At 49.8% G+C, this 17,231-nt stretch overlaps 3 protein-coding genes across 4 annotated transcripts; 2 read left to right on the top strand and 1 right to left on the bottom strand.

Annotated features, from left to right (window-relative positions):
- The first annotated feature begins 383 nt into the window (after nucleotides 1–383).
- Nucleotides 384–4,158, top strand: LOC121444965 (cytokine receptor common subunit gamma-like). Of its 2 annotated transcripts, XM_041646930.1 has the most exons (8): nucleotides 384–514; nucleotides 729–867; nucleotides 1,086–1,267; nucleotides 1,473–1,612; nucleotides 2,213–2,375; nucleotides 2,847–2,943; nucleotides 3,134–3,203; nucleotides 3,538–4,158. In XM_041646930.1, exons 1-8 carry the CDS (start codon nucleotides 400–402, stop codon nucleotides 3,721–3,723), a joined length of 1,092 nt encoding a protein of 363 aa, XP_041502864.1. In that variant the 5' UTR covers nucleotides 384–399; the 3' UTR covers nucleotides 3,724–4,158. The 2 variants fall into 2 exon arrangements, with proteins under 2 accessions (XP_041502864.1, XP_041502865.1); XM_041646931.1 differs by lacking the exon at nucleotides 3,538–4,158 and having other exon boundaries at nucleotides 2,213–2,271; nucleotides 3,134–3,184.
- Nucleotides 4,159–4,705: 547 nt separating this feature from the next.
- On the top strand, nucleotides 4,706–7,644 carry LOC121444943 (uncharacterized protein CXorf65 homolog). Its single transcript, XM_041646889.1, has 6 exons — nucleotides 4,706–4,730; nucleotides 4,850–4,936; nucleotides 5,141–5,275; nucleotides 6,457–6,525; nucleotides 6,992–7,158; nucleotides 7,314–7,644. The coding sequence occupies exons 1-6, from the start codon at nucleotides 4,706–4,708 to the stop codon at nucleotides 7,404–7,406; spliced, it is 576 nt and encodes a 191-aa protein (XP_041502823.1). The 3' UTR covers nucleotides 7,407–7,644.
- Nucleotides 7,645–8,871: 1,227 nt separating this feature from the next.
- On the bottom strand, nucleotides 8,872–14,984 carry LOC121444968 (forkhead box protein O4). Its single transcript, XM_041646936.1, has 3 exons — nucleotides 14,141–14,984; nucleotides 9,631–10,687; nucleotides 8,872–9,346 (listed from the first exon to the last, which is right to left on the bottom strand). Exons 1-3 carry the CDS (start codon nucleotides 14,591–14,593, stop codon nucleotides 9,339–9,341), a joined length of 1,518 nt encoding a protein of 505 aa, XP_041502870.1. The 5' UTR covers nucleotides 14,594–14,984; the 3' UTR covers nucleotides 8,872–9,338.
- Between the last annotated feature and the right edge of the window lie 2,247 nt (nucleotides 14,985–17,231).

The raw sequence follows: 17,231 nt of genomic DNA, 5'->3' as shown, positions 1-17,231 counted from the left end.
AGGATCATAACACAGAATGAGGGGTGTTCAGGCCCTCTACTCTAAAAGATAACTTAGTGGAGAAGGTGATTGGGAATGATGGAGTGTAGTGGGGGGTGGGGATTCAGCAGCCCCTTCTTTGACCTAGGTGGCCTGAAGATTCTTAACTCTGCAACACTGTTGTTGATCAAGTATTAATCTTGACCTAACATCACCTTGCAGCAGAACCCAATTTCCCAGAGGACTTAGCCTATGTCACTGAACTCATTTACCACCCCACCCCCCACAGACGTGGTTTCTAAGGTTCTTTCCACCGGATGCTACGACAAAAGGAAATGTATGGGTGGGGCGGGGTTTTCAGAAACCAGTTCAAACCACACAGACTACACCACTACACCGAGAGAAAGAGGAGCAAGCGCCATGTTGAAACCATTATTGCCACCTAGATCCTTCTTACTGCTTCAGCTGCTCCTGCTAGGGGAAGGGTGGAGCTCCAAGGTTCTCATGCCCAGTGGAAATGAAGACACCAAAACTGGTAGGAAATCTAGGACCAGAGGGGGTTGTTGAGAGGAGAAAGGCTATGGGGAAAGGACTGTATGGAAGAAATCTGGAGCCTGATAGTGGCCATTATAATGACTCTAAAGAGTAGAGCGGGGAGGGCCTAGGAAAGGGCTCTCTGCCTCACTCTGCTTCTCCTGATCAGGATTTCTTTTCTTCTACTCCACTACTTCATTTTGTTCCCAAATTAGGTTTCTTCCATGGACACATCAGTGTTCCTCCTCGGCCCCTCCCAGAGGTTCAATGCTTCGTGTTCAATGTCGAGTATATGAATTGTACTTGGAATAGCAGTTCTGAGCCCCAGCCAACCAACCTGACTCTGCACTATAGGTATGAGAAGGGAGGGTGGGTAGCACAGGAAAGAAAAGAAGGTGGACTAGCTGAGAGAGACTGCATGGGAATCCAAAAAGAGGGTAGCCAGCTTCTCAGGCACCATACTGGTTTCTCATGGGCTAAGTTGTCAGTTCCTATGAGATGAGGCTAGGCTATGGATGTATGCAGCGCCCACGTTTGACCCGTCATCCTTCTTTCTTATAACCGTTCTCTAGGTACCAGAGATTTGATAATAAATTCCGGGAGTGTCGCCACTATCTGTTCTCAGAAGAGATTACTTCCGGCTGTCAGATACAAAAAGAGGAGATCCAGCTCTACCAGACATTTGTGGTCCAGCTCCAGGACCCCCGGAGACCCCAGAGGCAGGCTGAACAGAAGCTAAACCTGCAGAATCTTGGTAATCAGGAAAGAAGTAACCAAGAGGCCAGGGAGTTTGAGGGCACTGAACTTTAAGGATTTTTTTTCCTTCCTCGTTGTTGGCCATGGGCAGAAGGGAGAAGATAGGGGTTTGGGATGGGGGAGGGGGAGGGATAAGGAGAATTACCTCCAAGATCCTGACTTGTCTAGGCCAGGGCAATGACCACACGCACACATATCTCCAGTGATCCCATGGGCTCCAGAGAATCTAACACTTTACAACCTGAGTGAATCCCAGCTAGAGCTGAGCTGGAAAAGCACATACACGGAACACTGTTTGCAACACTTGGTGCAGTACCGGAGTGACAGAGATCGAAGCTGGACGGTGAGAGACTTGCGGGTGTGGATGCGGTAGCTAAGGCCAAGCAAGAGAGGAGAAAGGACTCAACTAGCCAGATAGAAGGACCTAATGCTAAGCTCCAGTTCTCTGCCTCCCAGCTCCTCTAGCCATACTTTCTTTCTCTTTTTGCCTTTGGTTTTCCGAGACCAGGCTGGCCTCGAACTCACTGAGATTCACCTGCCTCTACCTCCTGGGTGCTGGGGTCAAAGGCGTACACCACCACCGCCTGGCTTCATTTCTTCTATCACCGTCAGTGAGCTTTCGCTCTGACTCTCCCACCCGTCCTCTTCCTGATGCAGACATGAGGGAGACAGTGAGTGGATCTGGAGGGGAGATCCACTTCTGAGCCAAGTTAGAAAAGGGACCAGCGCGTTGTGAGTAGTCAGGAAAGAAGCGAAGTAAACCTGGGAGGAACCAGAACCAGTTTCTTGTTTTGTTTTCCTGGAACTGGAAAGAACCAGAAGTCAGAAGAACCCGAAGATAAATTGGAAGAATCAGAAGATGACATTAAGGTATAGGCAAGAATGTTTCCATTCTCTCTTCCTTTATAGACAACCATCTTTCCCCCATCCTTCTTCTCCCCAGGAACAAATAGTGGATCAGAACCCTAGATTCTCCCTGCCTAGTGTGGATGGGCAGAAACTGTACACATTCCGGGTTCGGAGCCGCTTTAACCCACTCTGTGGAAGTGCTCAACACTGGAGTAAATGGAGCCAACCTATTCACTGGGGAAGCCAAACGGCAAAGGGTAAAGTGACCCAAATACATGACCCTTAAATCATAAACCCAGTATCCCAACCTTTGTAACACACTACCACTATTGTTTGCTTTATCTCGCTATTCCTAAGCCTCTACCTCCACCCACTGTTCAAACTCAATCATTATGAAGCAGCGTTTTCTATGTAGGGATGAGAAGGGGTGCAGCCAGAGTAGGCGAGTGGCTCCCCAAGGAGGCCAAAGGGTGCTCAAAGGGAATATGGAATGTGTAGGAGGTCTGGACAGCATTCCATAGAATCTGCATAGTGGAGATGCCCTTGGATCAGGGCTGACCTCTTTGATTTGGTTTATCCGTCTGTAAAATGTAGATAAACACTGTTCCTCCCTTTCAGGAGCTGTGGAGAAAGTAAGCATAAGGAGTGTGTTTGGCAGGGTGCCTGGCATCCATGTCTTATGAGTGCCACAAACGCAAGGCTCATTTTCCTTTCCTTTTCTTCTACAGAGAATCCTTCCGTGTTTGCCCTGGAAGCTGTGCTCATCCCTGTTGGCTCCATGGGATTGATTATTACCCTGATCTTTGTGTATTGTTGGCTGGAACGGTGAGAGTTCAGGAAGCCCTGAAAATGAGGTGGGGGGTGGAGGGGTTATTTCAGGATTGGCAGAGGTAGAGCATCAAGAGCTATGATGAGGGCTTGGAGAGGAAGCTATAGGTTCCACGCTGACCAGTTGAATGCAGGGTCATAAAGGAGCTTTAATTTAATGCTTCTGCTCCCCCCTCTTTCTGCTCAGGGCAATGCCTCGAATTCCCACCATCAAGAATCTAGAGGATCTGGTTACTGAATACAACGGGAACTTTTCGGTGAGAACACTGCCATATGCATACTGCAGGCTATCAGCTGCCAATTGCCAGCTAGCAGCTAGCGAGACAGACTGTGAGGGGGGCAGAGTGGAGGCAGGAGGGGGCCTGCATCATCAGGATGTGGCTGACCAAGTGGAGGGTGGGCTAGGCAAAGAGACAGAGCAAAAGAGATTTGTGATGCAGGTGGCAACTGTGGTATTAGGGGCCCTGGAACTTGGGTATCCTTTCTGTAATCACAATGGTTGCAGAGTTGTGAGGGCTCCTTTGGCCCTAAGCATGGGTCTTTTGCTTCCTGTCTTTAATTGACCTCTGACCTGGGGATATCTGTCTTTAGGCCTGGAGTGGTGTGTCTAAAGGGCTGACTGAGAGTCTGCAGCCAGATTACAGTGAACGGTTCTGCCTCGTCAGTGAGATTCCTCCCAAAGGAGGGGCCCTAGGAGAGGGGCCTGGAGGGTCTCCTTGCAGTCTGCATAGCCCCTACTGGCCTCCTCCATGTTATTCTCTGAAGCCTGAAGCCTAAGACTCAATCCCTTGATGGAACCCTAAGTGATGCTAACTTCCCCCTGCTCATCTTGCCAGTCTGAATCCAATGCCCATTGCTTCCTCCCTGTGGCTAAATTTCAATTTCATGCCCCCATATAGCTGCTTGTCCACTCAATATGCCCTACTTGAGAAATGCCCCTAGCCCCCTTTCCCTGCGCAAGCCCCACCCCCACCCCCTTCTGGCACCTTCCCCTGTTTTTGGGGACAGTCTTACCCTATAACCCTGGGTGGCTGGGGACTCACTATGTAGGCTAGGTTGGCCTATAACTCAGGCAACCCTCCCACCTCAGCCTCCAGAGTGTGCCGGTTATCTGCATGTACGACCATGCCCAGCATGGCCCTTCTCTGTTACAGGATCCTTTCTCCCCTTTCCCACCTACCATTCAATTGTTCAGGAACCAACAAGAAATAAAGTTTCTACCAATGATCATCGGAAATGTCTGTTGTGGGGTCCGGAAGCAGGGGAAGCATGGAGTTGGGAGGGATGGTGTAAGGGTAGGGAAAAAAAGACAATGGTAGTACAGAGCAAGAGCGCTACAAAGTAACGAAAGGGAGGACTGTTCTTCTAACTTACTTCTCTCTGCTAAATTTCTGGGCTTATTCTGGGGGCCAGTTTAGAGTTGCATTTGCCGTGTTGTTCCAGCTCCTCAGAGTTCTTTTACAGATTCCAGCCAGTGTCTTCGCCTCTTGGTCACATTTCACCTAGTCTGTGTGCCCCTTCTGACCTCACAATCCTCCAGCTGCAGCCTCAGACCCCACCCCTCCAGATGCTGATCATCCCTAGCTGCCAAAAGCACTCTCTTGTCTGCCCGGTCTGGGCCTTCTTCACCTTGTAAGAAACACCTGCCCCTTTGGTCATCCAACCCTATGGGCACTCTCAGGTGCCTGGGGCCACTAGAACACCTGCCCTCTGCATGACTCACCAGGAGATCTTTGAAGAGTGAGATGATCTTGATAGCATGTTTATCTTCATCAAACATGGAGGTGAGGGACAAGCACAGAGCAAGTCTGGACATGGACCTGGGGAGGGCTGAGGACGGCAGAGATCACAGAGGGGATGGACCCAGAGAAGGGCCCGCATACCTCTGTCCCATCTCTTCTAGATAACCAAGAGTTTCTGGTCAACAGCAACTGCTCTGTTCTCCTGTTGCTACATTACATTAGAAAGAAAATGGGGTTGCGTAAAACAGGTAAGTACTTTGGGGAGGAGCAGCGGCTGAAGGTCAGAAGCCATAAGCTGACTCTGGCATCTAAACTTTCCTCCCAGCAACAAGAACTATCCTCATATCCCTGAGCCCTCCTCAACTCCAGCCCATTCTGTACTGGGTCACTAGCCCTTTTTACTCGCGTTCTCTCTTCTTACTTGTCTCAATTACCCCGTGGCCTTCCTTTAGACACCATCGATTTGTGTGATGAAACTGGGACCATGAAGTTACTTTTCTTAACAAAGACACCTGGGGACTACGCCAGCAAATTCCTTTCAGCACGAAATACCTACTACGTTTGTAAAGTAGAGCGTGGAGCTGCAGGTAGAGGCTTGGGGTATTCGCCATAGAGACCCACAAAAGGGATTAAAATAAGGCCCCTTTCTCTAGTAATCCCAGCACTCGGGGAAGGCAGAAGGATTATAAATTCAATTCAGGGCAGCCTGGGCTTCATAGCACAATCTCATTCCAAACACCACCACACACACACACACACACACACACACACACACACACACACACACACACGCCAACAGCAACAAACATAAAGCAGGGCTGGCTGGAATGTAGCTCAGTTGAGTTGGCAGAGTGCTCACCTAGCATGCATGAAGTTCTGGGTCCCATCCCCAGCACACACTCTATGTGGTGGAGCATGCCTATAATCCTAGCACTTGGGAGGTGGGGACAGGAGAATCAGAAGTTTGAGGTCATCTTTAACCATACAGTAACTGTGAGGACAGCCTGGGTTTCATAAGACCCTGCCTCAAAATAAATACATTCTTTTTTTTCTTTTTCTGAGACACAGTTTCTCTCTGTAACAGCTCTGGCTGTCCTGGAACTCGCATAGTTCTCTAGTTCCCTGCCTGCCCCTGCTAACCACCACACAACATAAATACATTCTTTAGAAACTGAGGTAAGGAGGATTGAGAGTTGGAGGCCAGCTTGGGCCATATAGCAAGACACTGCCTCAGAAAACACCCACAGGTTGGAGCCAGGAACATTGGGTGTTCAAAGTGGACTTGGGCTATATGAAATCCTATCCCCCCCCCCCCCCCGACAACAAATTAGTAAATAAAATAGGGTATCCTTAATCAGATCCAAATTGACCATGTCTAATCAGCTCAAAGAAGGGACATTGCTTTGATGGCAGTAGGTTAGGTTCATGTATATATCATGTCGCCCTACTTCATCCTACGGTTTTTGTAGGTTTATGCCAAAGGGGAGGGAAATGTGCACGAGCTCAAGTAAATATTTAGTGAAGAATCCTGAAATAATGGGCTTCAAAAAGTCAGACTTGCTGAGCAGTGGTGGTGCATGCCTTTAATCCCAGCACTAGGGAGGCATAGACAGGCGAATCTCTGTGAGTTCGAGGCCAGTCTGTTCTACAGAACAAGTTCCAGGACAGGCTCCAAAGCTACAGAAAAGCCCTGTCTCAAAAAGCCAAAAAAAGGATAGAAACTTGGTATGTCTCAGGGGCTGGAAATAGCACAATGCTATGTTTACAGGCACCAGGATCGAGAATTCCTACAAAGCTGTTGTGCCCCTCTTGAAGAATCCAGAACCTGAACTAGTTGGTAAGGCATGTGATGGGGGAGGAAGGGCATAGGAAGCTGTGTATGTAGCTGTGTGCTGGGCATAGTACCAACACTGGTAACCCTGATACTCCAGAGGATTTTGAGGTAAAGGCAGCCGAGGCTGGATGTGGAGAAGTCTATCAGGGAAGGGAGAGTATGAATGTGGGGGTGGGGCTAGCACACTGGGGTAGGTGGGATCATAGGAGCTTAGGAAAAGGGGGACAAGGGTCTAGGTCAACTCTTTAGGGGGTTGTCTAGTTTAAACTAACTATACATGTCACTCCTTCCCCCATGTCCTTGTCGTCTTTTCCATTTCCCAACCACCTGTGGGAGCCAGCCAAACACCACCCTCTCCTCACTTCCTCTGTAGGTCAAGTTACCCTGACTAATCAACGGAATGATGGAGGGTCATGGTGGGTTCCATATCTCTTCCTCAGAGGTGATGCTGCTTTTTCTTGTTTTCTAGAGTCCCTGCGCACACAATGTGACTTCCTGGAGAGAAGCCGAATAAAGATGCTTAGAACTCTAGAGGCTAAGAGATTGGCAGCCATGGAATCCTCCGTAAATCTTCCAGCAAGATCCCCCAAGGGTGGTGGAACCCAGCAGAGCGCTAGTCAAAGCAGTCAACAGAAGGTTTGTGCCCTGCTGACCCCTCAGAATTTCCTGTCTAAATCTCATGTCTATGTTCATCACCTGACTCCAACCTCTCTTCTCCTTCCTTCGGCCCTAGACAGTAGAAACCTTTCCTGCAGAGCCTCGATATTAATAGCTTTATTTCTCTTTTCTAGTCTAAAGCTGGACGATCAGATGAAGATGGGCCAGCTCCCACCCGCAGACCATTCTATAAGACTAGAGCAGACTTTCTCAAGAGACATCGTTAACTCAATAAATGACCAACTGAGAGCAGCAACTACCAGGGGAGAGCATGAAATTAGTGGAATTTTATGTGAGGCCTTCTTTTTCTAGAAAGACTCCTTCTCCCCATATCTGCACAAAGGCTTCAGTAGGCACCAGGGACGCTGAGGGTGGACCTGAGCGACAACAGAGGGCTGGAGTGAACACTTGTGGGGTGGGGGGTGAGGAATGACTGTGAAGTCTGGTTACTAGACTTTTAGTACAATGAGCCTTTGAGGGCCAGAGAAGGGGGTGGGGTCTTCTCAAACCAGACTACCTCCCCTCCGGGGAGGCCTATCTCGCAGCCGCCCACTCCTGCTGGGGTTAGGTGTCCCTCCCCCACCACACTCCATTACCTCCCAGGCTGAAATTCCCCCACCTCCCAGCCTGTGGGCAGTCCCTCCCCACCCGCCCTTCAACTAACTGCCCTTTGCTTTTCCGCCTCCCTCCCTCCCCTATATTGGAGTGGGGCAGCAAGGCTGCAGAAACCAGATCTGATTATAGACATTTATTGAACTCATTTATTGATTTGACACACTTCCCCACTCCAACCTAGCACATGATACAATCTGGGTAGGCCAGGCGCTGACACAGGAAATGATGGGAACCCACAGCAGGGGTGGGGGAGGGGACAATGCAAAGGACACTAGGGGGAGGGGCTGCTTGGGGGCTGGGGTGGAGGAGCCCCAGATGGCCTCTCTGGCAGGTGCTAGTAAACCTGATCCACATTCCCCCCATCCCTGCTCATTTCCCAGACCCTCAGCCAAACTCCCCAAGCTCCCCCTTCCCTGTTCCTCTCCACAGCCCAGCCTGCCACCACACAGTCTTCCACAGAACCTTGGCAGTCCATGACTGGGAAGAAGGGCAGGGACAGCTGTCCCAAGCCTTGAACAGGGAGGTCTCTGTACCTAACTTTACTACCCTAAATCCTTCCTTCTTTCACGCCCCTCCCAGGCCCTAAGCCAATTTCTGGCCTCGGATGCTCTCTGGTAGTCAGACAGAGTGCCCACTCCACAACAGGACCTTCTAGGCACAAGTGGAGAGGATGCAGGGGCTTGCCTTAGGTTTCTTTCCTTAAACTCTAACCTAAATATGCATGCAACTTTTTCTAGACCTGGTCCAAAAGGGAGGGTTTCCCTCCAGTCGCCTTTGCTACCCACCTCTCCCCAGCTTCCTGTGTCTCCCTCCTAGAATTTGTAGTGTTTGTATCATGTCACTATGCCAAAGCCTTCAGAAAGAAAAAAAAAAGCATTCTCCCCATTACTAGCACCTCACCACTGTTAAAAATCTCTATATTTGTGTTTATATTTCTTTAAAAGTTTATAAAAAGCCTGTCTGTTATCTGTATCCTTCCAAAAGTGATTTGGCCTGGTGAGCCACTCCAGTGCTCAAAACTTGGCCTTTCTAGGTCCCCTAACCCCCCACCCCCACCCCACTGCATAAAAATCCAGGCCCAACCTGGCCTGGCTCGGCTCTAGTAAGACTCTCTACAAAAAAAAAAAAAAAAAAAAAAAAGAAAAGAAAAAAAAAAGAAAAAAAATCCTGCTCCCAAAGGCAGGGGTAATAAGGCCACTGGTGACTTCACAGTTCTAACAGCATTGCTAGCCCCTGCTACAAGGCCTAGGAGGTGGGAATGGGGAAATCAATGATGGCTCCTGAGAAAGGGCCATAATTGCCCCCTAATTGGCACAGTGAGAATAAGCCCTCTCCCCTTTCTCCTCCCATCGCCCTCCTCCACAATCCCTACATGCCATAGCTTTAGCCTTATGATTCCCTCAGCACTCATGTGTGTGACCTCCTAACCCTAGCTAGAAAGCAGGGTTCCAAATTCTAGGTGAGGGCTCAAGGGGAAAAAGTGGGTAGGTAAGGACAGGCCGGGCTCCACCTCTGAAGCAGGGGACAAAGCTTCTGGTTGTGACTCAGGGATCTGTTGGAAAAAAAAGAAACGGAGGACAAGATAAAAGATTCATTTGGGGGCACCATCCAGACTTATACCAAGCAGATACTTCCTTCTCTCCCTCCGCACACCTCCCCCTTCTGTGATGAGGAGCCAGGAAGTCCCACTTAGAAGTGATGCTAGCTAATATGCCATCCTCCCTCCAACTCTCCAGGAACACCTGTTATCAGCTCTAATGCTCCCTCTGGCTCAGATCATAGAATTAGCTGAGCATTCAAGAACAGAGATGCAGTAGTGATCAGGGGCTGCTATACCTGGCTCAAAGTTGAAGTCCAGTCCCTCGCCATCCATGAGGTCACTAATGATGTTATCCATGTCGCACTCCAGGTTCTCCAAATACATATCAAGATCTAGATCCTGAGGCATTCTGTCATGGCTGGTAGCTTCAGTAGGAGATGAGAGCACAGGGGTCCCCAGGGCCTTATGGATGGGAGCCTCTGCCATGACTGGAGGTGGTGCCATCACAGAAAGGTTGGGAACCACATTACTGGGACCTGGACCCTCTAGCGGCTTAGGACATAGGCTAACTCCAGTAGCCAGCTTGCTAGAGGAAGGCATTCCTCCCAGTAACAGAAGTGTAGGAGCCTGAGACAGAATAGGATCTACCTGGGTCATGAGAACATCAGCAGGAGGTGGTGGTGTATCAGAGGTGAGCAAGGCCTCTAGAGACTGGGAGCTTGAAAAGCACCCTTCTCCTGCTGACAAAGACCCATCTATTGGGCCAAAGAGAGAGGCACCATAGCTATGTAAGGGGCCAGCAAGCCCAGGATGTTGCAACGAGAAGCCAGGCAGACTGCTCCTAGACAGCAGGGAATGGGGAGACGCAAGATTGAGCCCATCCAGCAGCTCTAGATCTTCACTGAGGGGGGGAGGAACACCCCCCGAGTAGCTGCTGGCTGAGGCTGGCATTTCCTCTCCTGCTAGCACCTCAGACTCTGGCCCCATTGGGGACAGTCGGGTGCTAACAGTGCTAGCATTTGAACTGCTTCGTGGACAGAAAGTGGTCCACACATCAGCTTCTTTGCGGTTTCGAGAACAAGGGCTGCTTGACCACTTGGCAAAGTGGCCTAGAGGGCTCCTTGGAGTGGCACCTTCAGGTGGAGCTGGCAGGACCGATGGCTTCTTCTTGGGGCCTTTGCTGCGACCCCGGAGCAGCTTGCTGCTGCTATCCATGGAGGCAGCCCTGCGGCGGGGCGCCTTGCCACCCTTGCCACCCTCGGGGTTCAGCATCCACCAGGAGCTCTTGCCAGTGGCCTCGTTGTGAACCTTGATGAACTTGCTGTGCAAGGACAGGTTGTGACGGATGGAGTTCTGGATGGGACAGAGGTGTAGAAAAGAGGCATGAGGTATGTGTAGGGGAGGTTGGTAGCCAGTAGTCCTATCTAAGGGGAGGCTGGGACACAGCAGCAGAAGACTCAAAAGTCAAATCAGGGGAGAAATACACATTTCCCAAGCTCAATGTCTCCCCCAGACTTCTCACAGGGAGACAAAGTAACAACCTAATCTCCAGGGAGAGCAGCTATCTACTCTAGAATAGCTCCTTTCAGATCTCTGGGTGTAGGGTTGGGTTGGTGGGCTCGGGGGAGTACTCGACCTTGGAAAAAATAGACTCAGTTGGGAAAAAGCATTCCATAGTACCATTCTTTTCCTGATGTGCAGGCTTGGGTAGAGGATACAAGATGGTGGAGGGTACAGGATGGTGGCCATACCAGCCTGGGTATGACCTGTCCTTGGCTGGTTCTCTGAATAAGCTTAAAGGGCTAGAAGTTCAGTTCAGCTGGTACTCCTTTCTTCTCTAGACCCCTTTAGGTCAGCCAGATAACTCTCTAAGACTGAGATCCCAAGCCAGGCCTTTAATTCTAGAACTCTAGAGGCAGAGAGGGGATCTCTGTGAGTTCAAGGCCAGTCTGGTCTACAGATCCAAGTTCCAGGACAACCAGAGTTATAGAGTGAGGCCCTTTCTCAAAACACCAGAAGGAAAAAAATCCCAGTCTTCTTTCTGCCAATGGGGACACACACAATACTTTCATGAGGTGTAATTTCTCTGTCCCTCTTTCCTAGGAAGACATTTCCCTCTCAAAATTCTACTGGAGGCCAAGCTTAAATCCTATGCCTTTTAATAAAAAAGTGTTTGCTTATCCCCCATACCCAAATTTCTTGTCTAGTATTTTTTCATCTGTTTTCCAGTTTTCCCCAATCTATATGACATGGTTTAGGGGTTCATGTAATTAGTCTTGTGAACTGTAAATACCAAAGGCACGGACAATGCCCCCCAATCCCAATGTTCCCAACAGTGCCCCCTCAGAGTGCCAAGGCCACAGCGTATCAAGTACACAATATATAATCAATACTTGTCTAACTGGTAGGTAGCCCCTAAATATCTATAGTGAGATTTTCCTTGAGGCTCTGTCAGTTCTCGGGTGTCTTGGGTATTGGAACCTACCTATTATTTACTCTGCTTCGCTGGTGACATTTAGAAAAATATACCTTTCCTCCTAGTAGTCCATGGTACAAGATGGAGACTGATACTTGAACCTCTGGTGCTGCTTGTTTTTACTGGTTGGTATACGCTGTCTGCCCCACCTCCCATCACTTCTCTAGCTCCTTCCCAGTCCCCCCTCCCCCAGTCGTCTAATAATCCCTCCACCTTAAAGGTCTTTTGACCTCCCACGTGGAGCTCTTTACTTTAGAAATAAGTTCAGGAGGAAGCTACATGATAAGAACCATGAAGAATCCCAGCGGTAGAGGCAGGCGGATCTTTGTGAGTTTGAGGCCAGCCTGTTCTACAAGAGCTAGTTCCAGGACAGGCTCCACAGCTACAGAGAAACCCTGTCTCGAAAGACCAATAAATAAATAAATAAAAGAAAGAAACGGAGGCTCTATATAGAGAGAAACCATTTCTCTCTGAATGGTAACCCTTGTCTTAAAGAACGTGGCTTGACCAGCTTCTTGAGCCAGGGTCCTTTAGGGTAAGACTTCTTGCCTCCCTGAGCCCGTCCATCCACATCGACTCAGTAACTGAGCACGCGTGTGTGCGCGTGCATGTATGGTGGTGCTGGGGTCAAGCCCAGAGACTCACACACGCTGTGCAAGGATTAACTACTAAGCTACCTTTCCATCCACATCACCACTCTGTCACATCTTGGGACAAGCAGGTAGGAGAGGTCAGTTCCCAGGTGCCTTGAACTCTTTGAGGTGTGTGTATGGGGGGGGGAGCGGGGGGGGGGGATAAACTGCTCACTAAGCCACCAACTTAAGCGTTCTTGTTCAAGTGAGTGCCGCCCCCTGGTGGGGTGGGAGTGACCTTGGCACAACACCAGGGAAGTGTGAAGCTTCCTGCTGGGGGGGGGGGGGCTTTTGGAAGCTCTAGACCCCATCTGACTAGGTCTGGCAATGAAAGTAGCACCTAACTTCCAGTGCCTGAATTTCAAGATGTAGATTCTTAAGCTGCCACCGAGACTAACAAAATAAAAAAAAAAATCTGAAATTATTTCACGGATTGTTTCACAGGTTATAGATTCAGCTTAGTGGCAACCGCGCTGCCTTGGGTTCAGTTCCCAGAACCAAAAGAAAAAAAAAGATTTCATAAACTATAAAGGCTGTGTTAAGCATAAATCACAAGGAGGGATTACTCCCACAGTATAACAAGCAACTAACTCCTGGTCATTCTACCCTGGAAAGTCAACTTAAGAGAAAAGAAAAACAGCTGCGCAGGCTGGGTCCAAGGAGGGGAGCTCTTTGTGAGCCTGAGATTGTGGCATGGCAGTCTACCCAGAAATAGTGCCAAGGGTCTCAGTCAGCTGTCCCATCTTCTGTTCTGTCTGGCCCCTACGCATACTGCAGATCTGTTCCCTCGCTCTAACATCTACGGAGAGCTCCTCCGTTCATTCTGTCCCCTGTACTTGGTACGCTAACCCTAACCACCTACAGAGGTACACGGCACTGCTATGGGTTGAACGCTCCGATTCCCTCATTGTGTGGTTAGAGCCTCATTTCTCTGGCAGATTTCAGTTATCATCTGCGATCTTCTCAGTTTCTTCAAGAAAGACCATGAGAACTTCCAACCTAGGCTCTAAAATCAGAGTTATAAGAGACCTCCTTTCTCACGAGTAGCATTCCTCAACAACAAAGACTTTCCCTGAGAGTTTGGATAGTTCCTTACGAGGAAGAATTTTCGACAGTAGAAGGTAAATTGAGGCAGATAGCAGCTCACAGTCTTTTTCCTTAGTGCACAGTATCAGCTACCTTTCCTCGTGGATACCAACCCCTTCTTTTCCCCCTTCACCGCCCACTCCCTCTTGGGCAGAGCAATCCTCTAACAGTTCCTGTTCACTGAGGTATTGGAAGGCGAGCAGGGAATCCGAGTAATCCCGCAGGAATGGACCAAAAGGTGTTGGGTGGGAGGTGAGGGAGGAGGGAAGGCTAGGTGCGGGTGGAGAATCCACACAGTTCCTGCTGCACATAGGATAAAGACTTCTCTGTGGGAATAGATGTTTGGAGCAGCTCAAGCCAAAGTGCTGAGGAGGGAGTAGAGAATTCGATTTTCCTCAGAGCAGGGACAGTGTCTTATTCATCGCTGATCCTCCCGCTTCAAGCTCAGAGTGTGGCATATACTATGTACTAAGTAAATGTTTGTCTAACTGAAGATTGAAGGTGGATCTTTGGGCTTCCCAACGGAGTGGAGAGGCGGTAACTGGGGTCCCGGAGTGAGAGTACCCAGAGGGGTCCAAGGGTGGATGGCGTGAAGGTAAGGGTCATACTTACTTTCCATCCTGCCGAGCTGTTGCTGTCACCCTTGTCCTTGAAGTAGGGCACCGTGCGGACCATCCATTCGTATATCTGGGCAAGTGTCAGCCGCTTCTCCGGGGCGCTTTCAATGGCCTGGCTGATGAGTTCTGCATATGACTGATTTCCCCAGGCATTCCGGCGGGAGCCTCCCTTCCGAGGACCTGTTACAGCCCCCAGGATTCCCGGCTGGGGGCCCCCTGCCGGCTCTGGGAGCCGTGAGGGCAACAGGATCGGTTCGGAGTGTCCCTCCGAGTGTACCTTCTGTCCCAGACTGGGCTCCACCTCGGACGGTTCGGGTGGCTCCGTAGTGAGCTCTGGTCTAGGAAGGGGCCAGGTGCAGGACCGCGGACGGCTCTGGGGTTCGAAGTCGGGATCGAGGTCTATGATCGCGGCAGCCTCTGTGGCTGACTTCTTATTCTCAGGATCCATACGTGGAGTTGAACCTCTGCAGCTCAGCGTTCAGTGGAGCCTGCCACAGTCCCTCACCATGCCTCCCCTCAGTGGGGAAGCATCGAGGGCCAGGAGGCACATTCCTGCCAGTTCTAAGAAAGTCAAGAACTTCTCCCTTGTCTCAGGATTCTAACCCCCAAACTGTCCGTTCTACTCAGTTCTCCGAACTCCTTCCCGACTACAGGCTGCAGCCTCAGAGCGCTACTCTGAGGCACCACCAGTAACCTCCGCCTAGCGAAGGCACTTTCTGCACCCTCTCACTCAGCTTCCTGCTCTTTTAAACCTGAGGCACCGTATCCCCCTCATACATTGCGCTCCCATCACCGAACGTCTCAGCGCAGTTCCCTCCCCCTTTCAAGTTGCTGCCCCCCCCCCCCCGGACACTCCTCCCAAATTTCCTCCACCCGGATCGCTGCCCTCCCCCACGCCCCCACTCCCTAGCGTCACTTGTCCCTCCCCTGGCTCGCCCTCCCCTCTCCTCTTCCCTCCAGGTCACTCTTGATAGGGTCAAGGTTCCTGCAGCCCCAGCCTCCCTTTTTCCCGCACAGAATCCCCTATCGGACCCCCCCACCCCCCGCCCCCCGGGTTTCCCTTTTGTTTTGCTCCAAGCAGCAGCCCCCGCCTGACGTCTCTGTTTACCACTCGCTGGGGCAGCCATCTGCGCACGCGCCTCGAGAGCCACTTGGGAAACCGAGTTCCTCAGTCGTGCCACCCAGGTCGGTCTCGAGGACTACATCTCCCGTCTTACCTTGCGAGCAGGAGTCCGAAATCGGCAGCAGGACCGCGGCGCGTGGCAGGATATGGGGAAGGTGGAACTTTAATAATTAGAGGTCGTCCCGGACTCTCTTTTCTTAAAAATCATTTTCCTCATTCCTTCCTTTACCACCCTCTCCTTCGAGTTTCAGGGTCGCCCAAGTGACTGTTTGGAGAGGCGCTAGACTTTCCCGTCTTCAGAAAGCAAAACGAAAAGTATTGTCCCTATAAAAAGCCGAATGAGTATCAACAAGTAGGGAACTGATTAGAAAATAAGATACATTCACGCTGGGGAGGTGAGTGGGGAACTTGTATAGCATAAGAAATGGTGTTAACTGATGGTGGTGGTCCCCCCCCCCCCCCATCCATCCTCCGTGTGCAGTTCACAGACGCATCTCTAGCCAGTTTCCTCCCTCGGCTCTGCTGGCCCCCTATGAGATATTGATAGTCTCCTTTTCCCTATCTTCAACAGCTTCTCATTCAACAGATCCCTAACTGAACTCTTTAAGAAATCTCTTCCTGCACCCACTCCTCTTGCTACTACTAACCTTGGTTAGCAGCTGTCCTGGGTGTGCACAGCCTTCCAAATCACACTTGCTGGTCACCTTTCCAGTTCCATAACTTGCTACTTCCAAATCCCAAATGGAGGCATTATAATTGTGTTTAAGGGCTTTGGCACAGTGGTGTTGCCTTTAATTGCAGCACTCAGGGGGCAGAGACGGACAGATATCTGTGAGTTAGAGGCCAACCTAGTCTACATAGTGAATTCCAGGACAACTTGAGCTCTCGAAACAAAACAAACCCCCAACAACCAACACCAACAATCTCTGCGTTTAAATGGCTTCATCATCCTAAATGGAGCTCTGTTCATTCATCACCCCTACTAGCCTAACACTGCCATTACCCCTGCTACAGTTTTTTCTAAGAAGCACCTGGTAATTCGAAATAAAACTTGTGCCAGTCACTGTTCTAATTACTTTACCAATTGTCTTAGCCACTGTTCTATGGCTGTAAAGAGACACCATGACCAAGGCAACTCTTATGAAAATTGGGAGGTGGCTTCCAGTTTCAGAGGAGTCCATTATTATCATGGCAGGGAGCATGGTGGCCCATGCGGCTCTGGGACAGTAACTGAAAGCTGCATCCTTGTCTGTTGATCTAGAGAAAGAGAATGACAGTAGGCACAGCTTGGGCTCAAAGTGGCATTTTCAGTGACACACTTCCTCCAACAGTGCCACACCTTCTAATTCTTCTGATCAAATAGTTTCAAATAGAGCAGTCCCCATGAGCCTGTGGGGGGCATCCATATTCAAACCACCACACAAATGTTAGCTCCCTTACTCCTCACATAACCAAGCAAAGTGGATACTGCTGTTATACCCATTTTGTAGATGAAAATGCTGGTGATCTCAGCAATCAAGTCAAGGAAACTGATGGCCCTTATCATCCCTCCCTCCAGTCTACATCTTGGGAAAAATCCCATCCATTGTTTCAGGTTTTCCTCCTGCACAGCTTGTTGTTCCCTACGTGCATTTTAAAGCACCTCTGGCAAACTTCTGTTCTATAGCTGCAGGGCATCTCTGCTGCTCTTACGGTAAACTGTGAGGCCTTGGGGGCAGAAGTCTGTGTGATCTCAGTTCTGGGTCACAGTTAACGTTGGCCAAATGAATAAACAATAAGATCAAGAATTACATATTACACTTAGGTATTTAACAACTTTTAAATAAATACTTTTTTCTTTGCCTGGTCATATTGCAATTTTTCTGCTAGATAGCAAGGCTAGAGAGACTATAACTTGTTTACTGTTTGAATTGTTGCTGTATATACTTTTCTCCCTCTCCTTACTCATTTGTTTTTTGGAAAC

Source organism: Microtus oregoni, unplaced genomic scaffold (assembly GCF_018167655.1).
Source record: "Microtus oregoni isolate MIOR12 unplaced genomic scaffold, Mior012 000150F_ref0000365, whole genome shotgun sequence".
NCBI classification, from domain to species: domain Eukaryota; kingdom Metazoa; phylum Chordata; class Mammalia; order Rodentia; family Cricetidae; genus Microtus; species Microtus oregoni.
The sequence above is the reverse complement of the archived record's forward strand: the minus strand, read 5'-3'. Positions and strand labels throughout refer to the sequence as shown.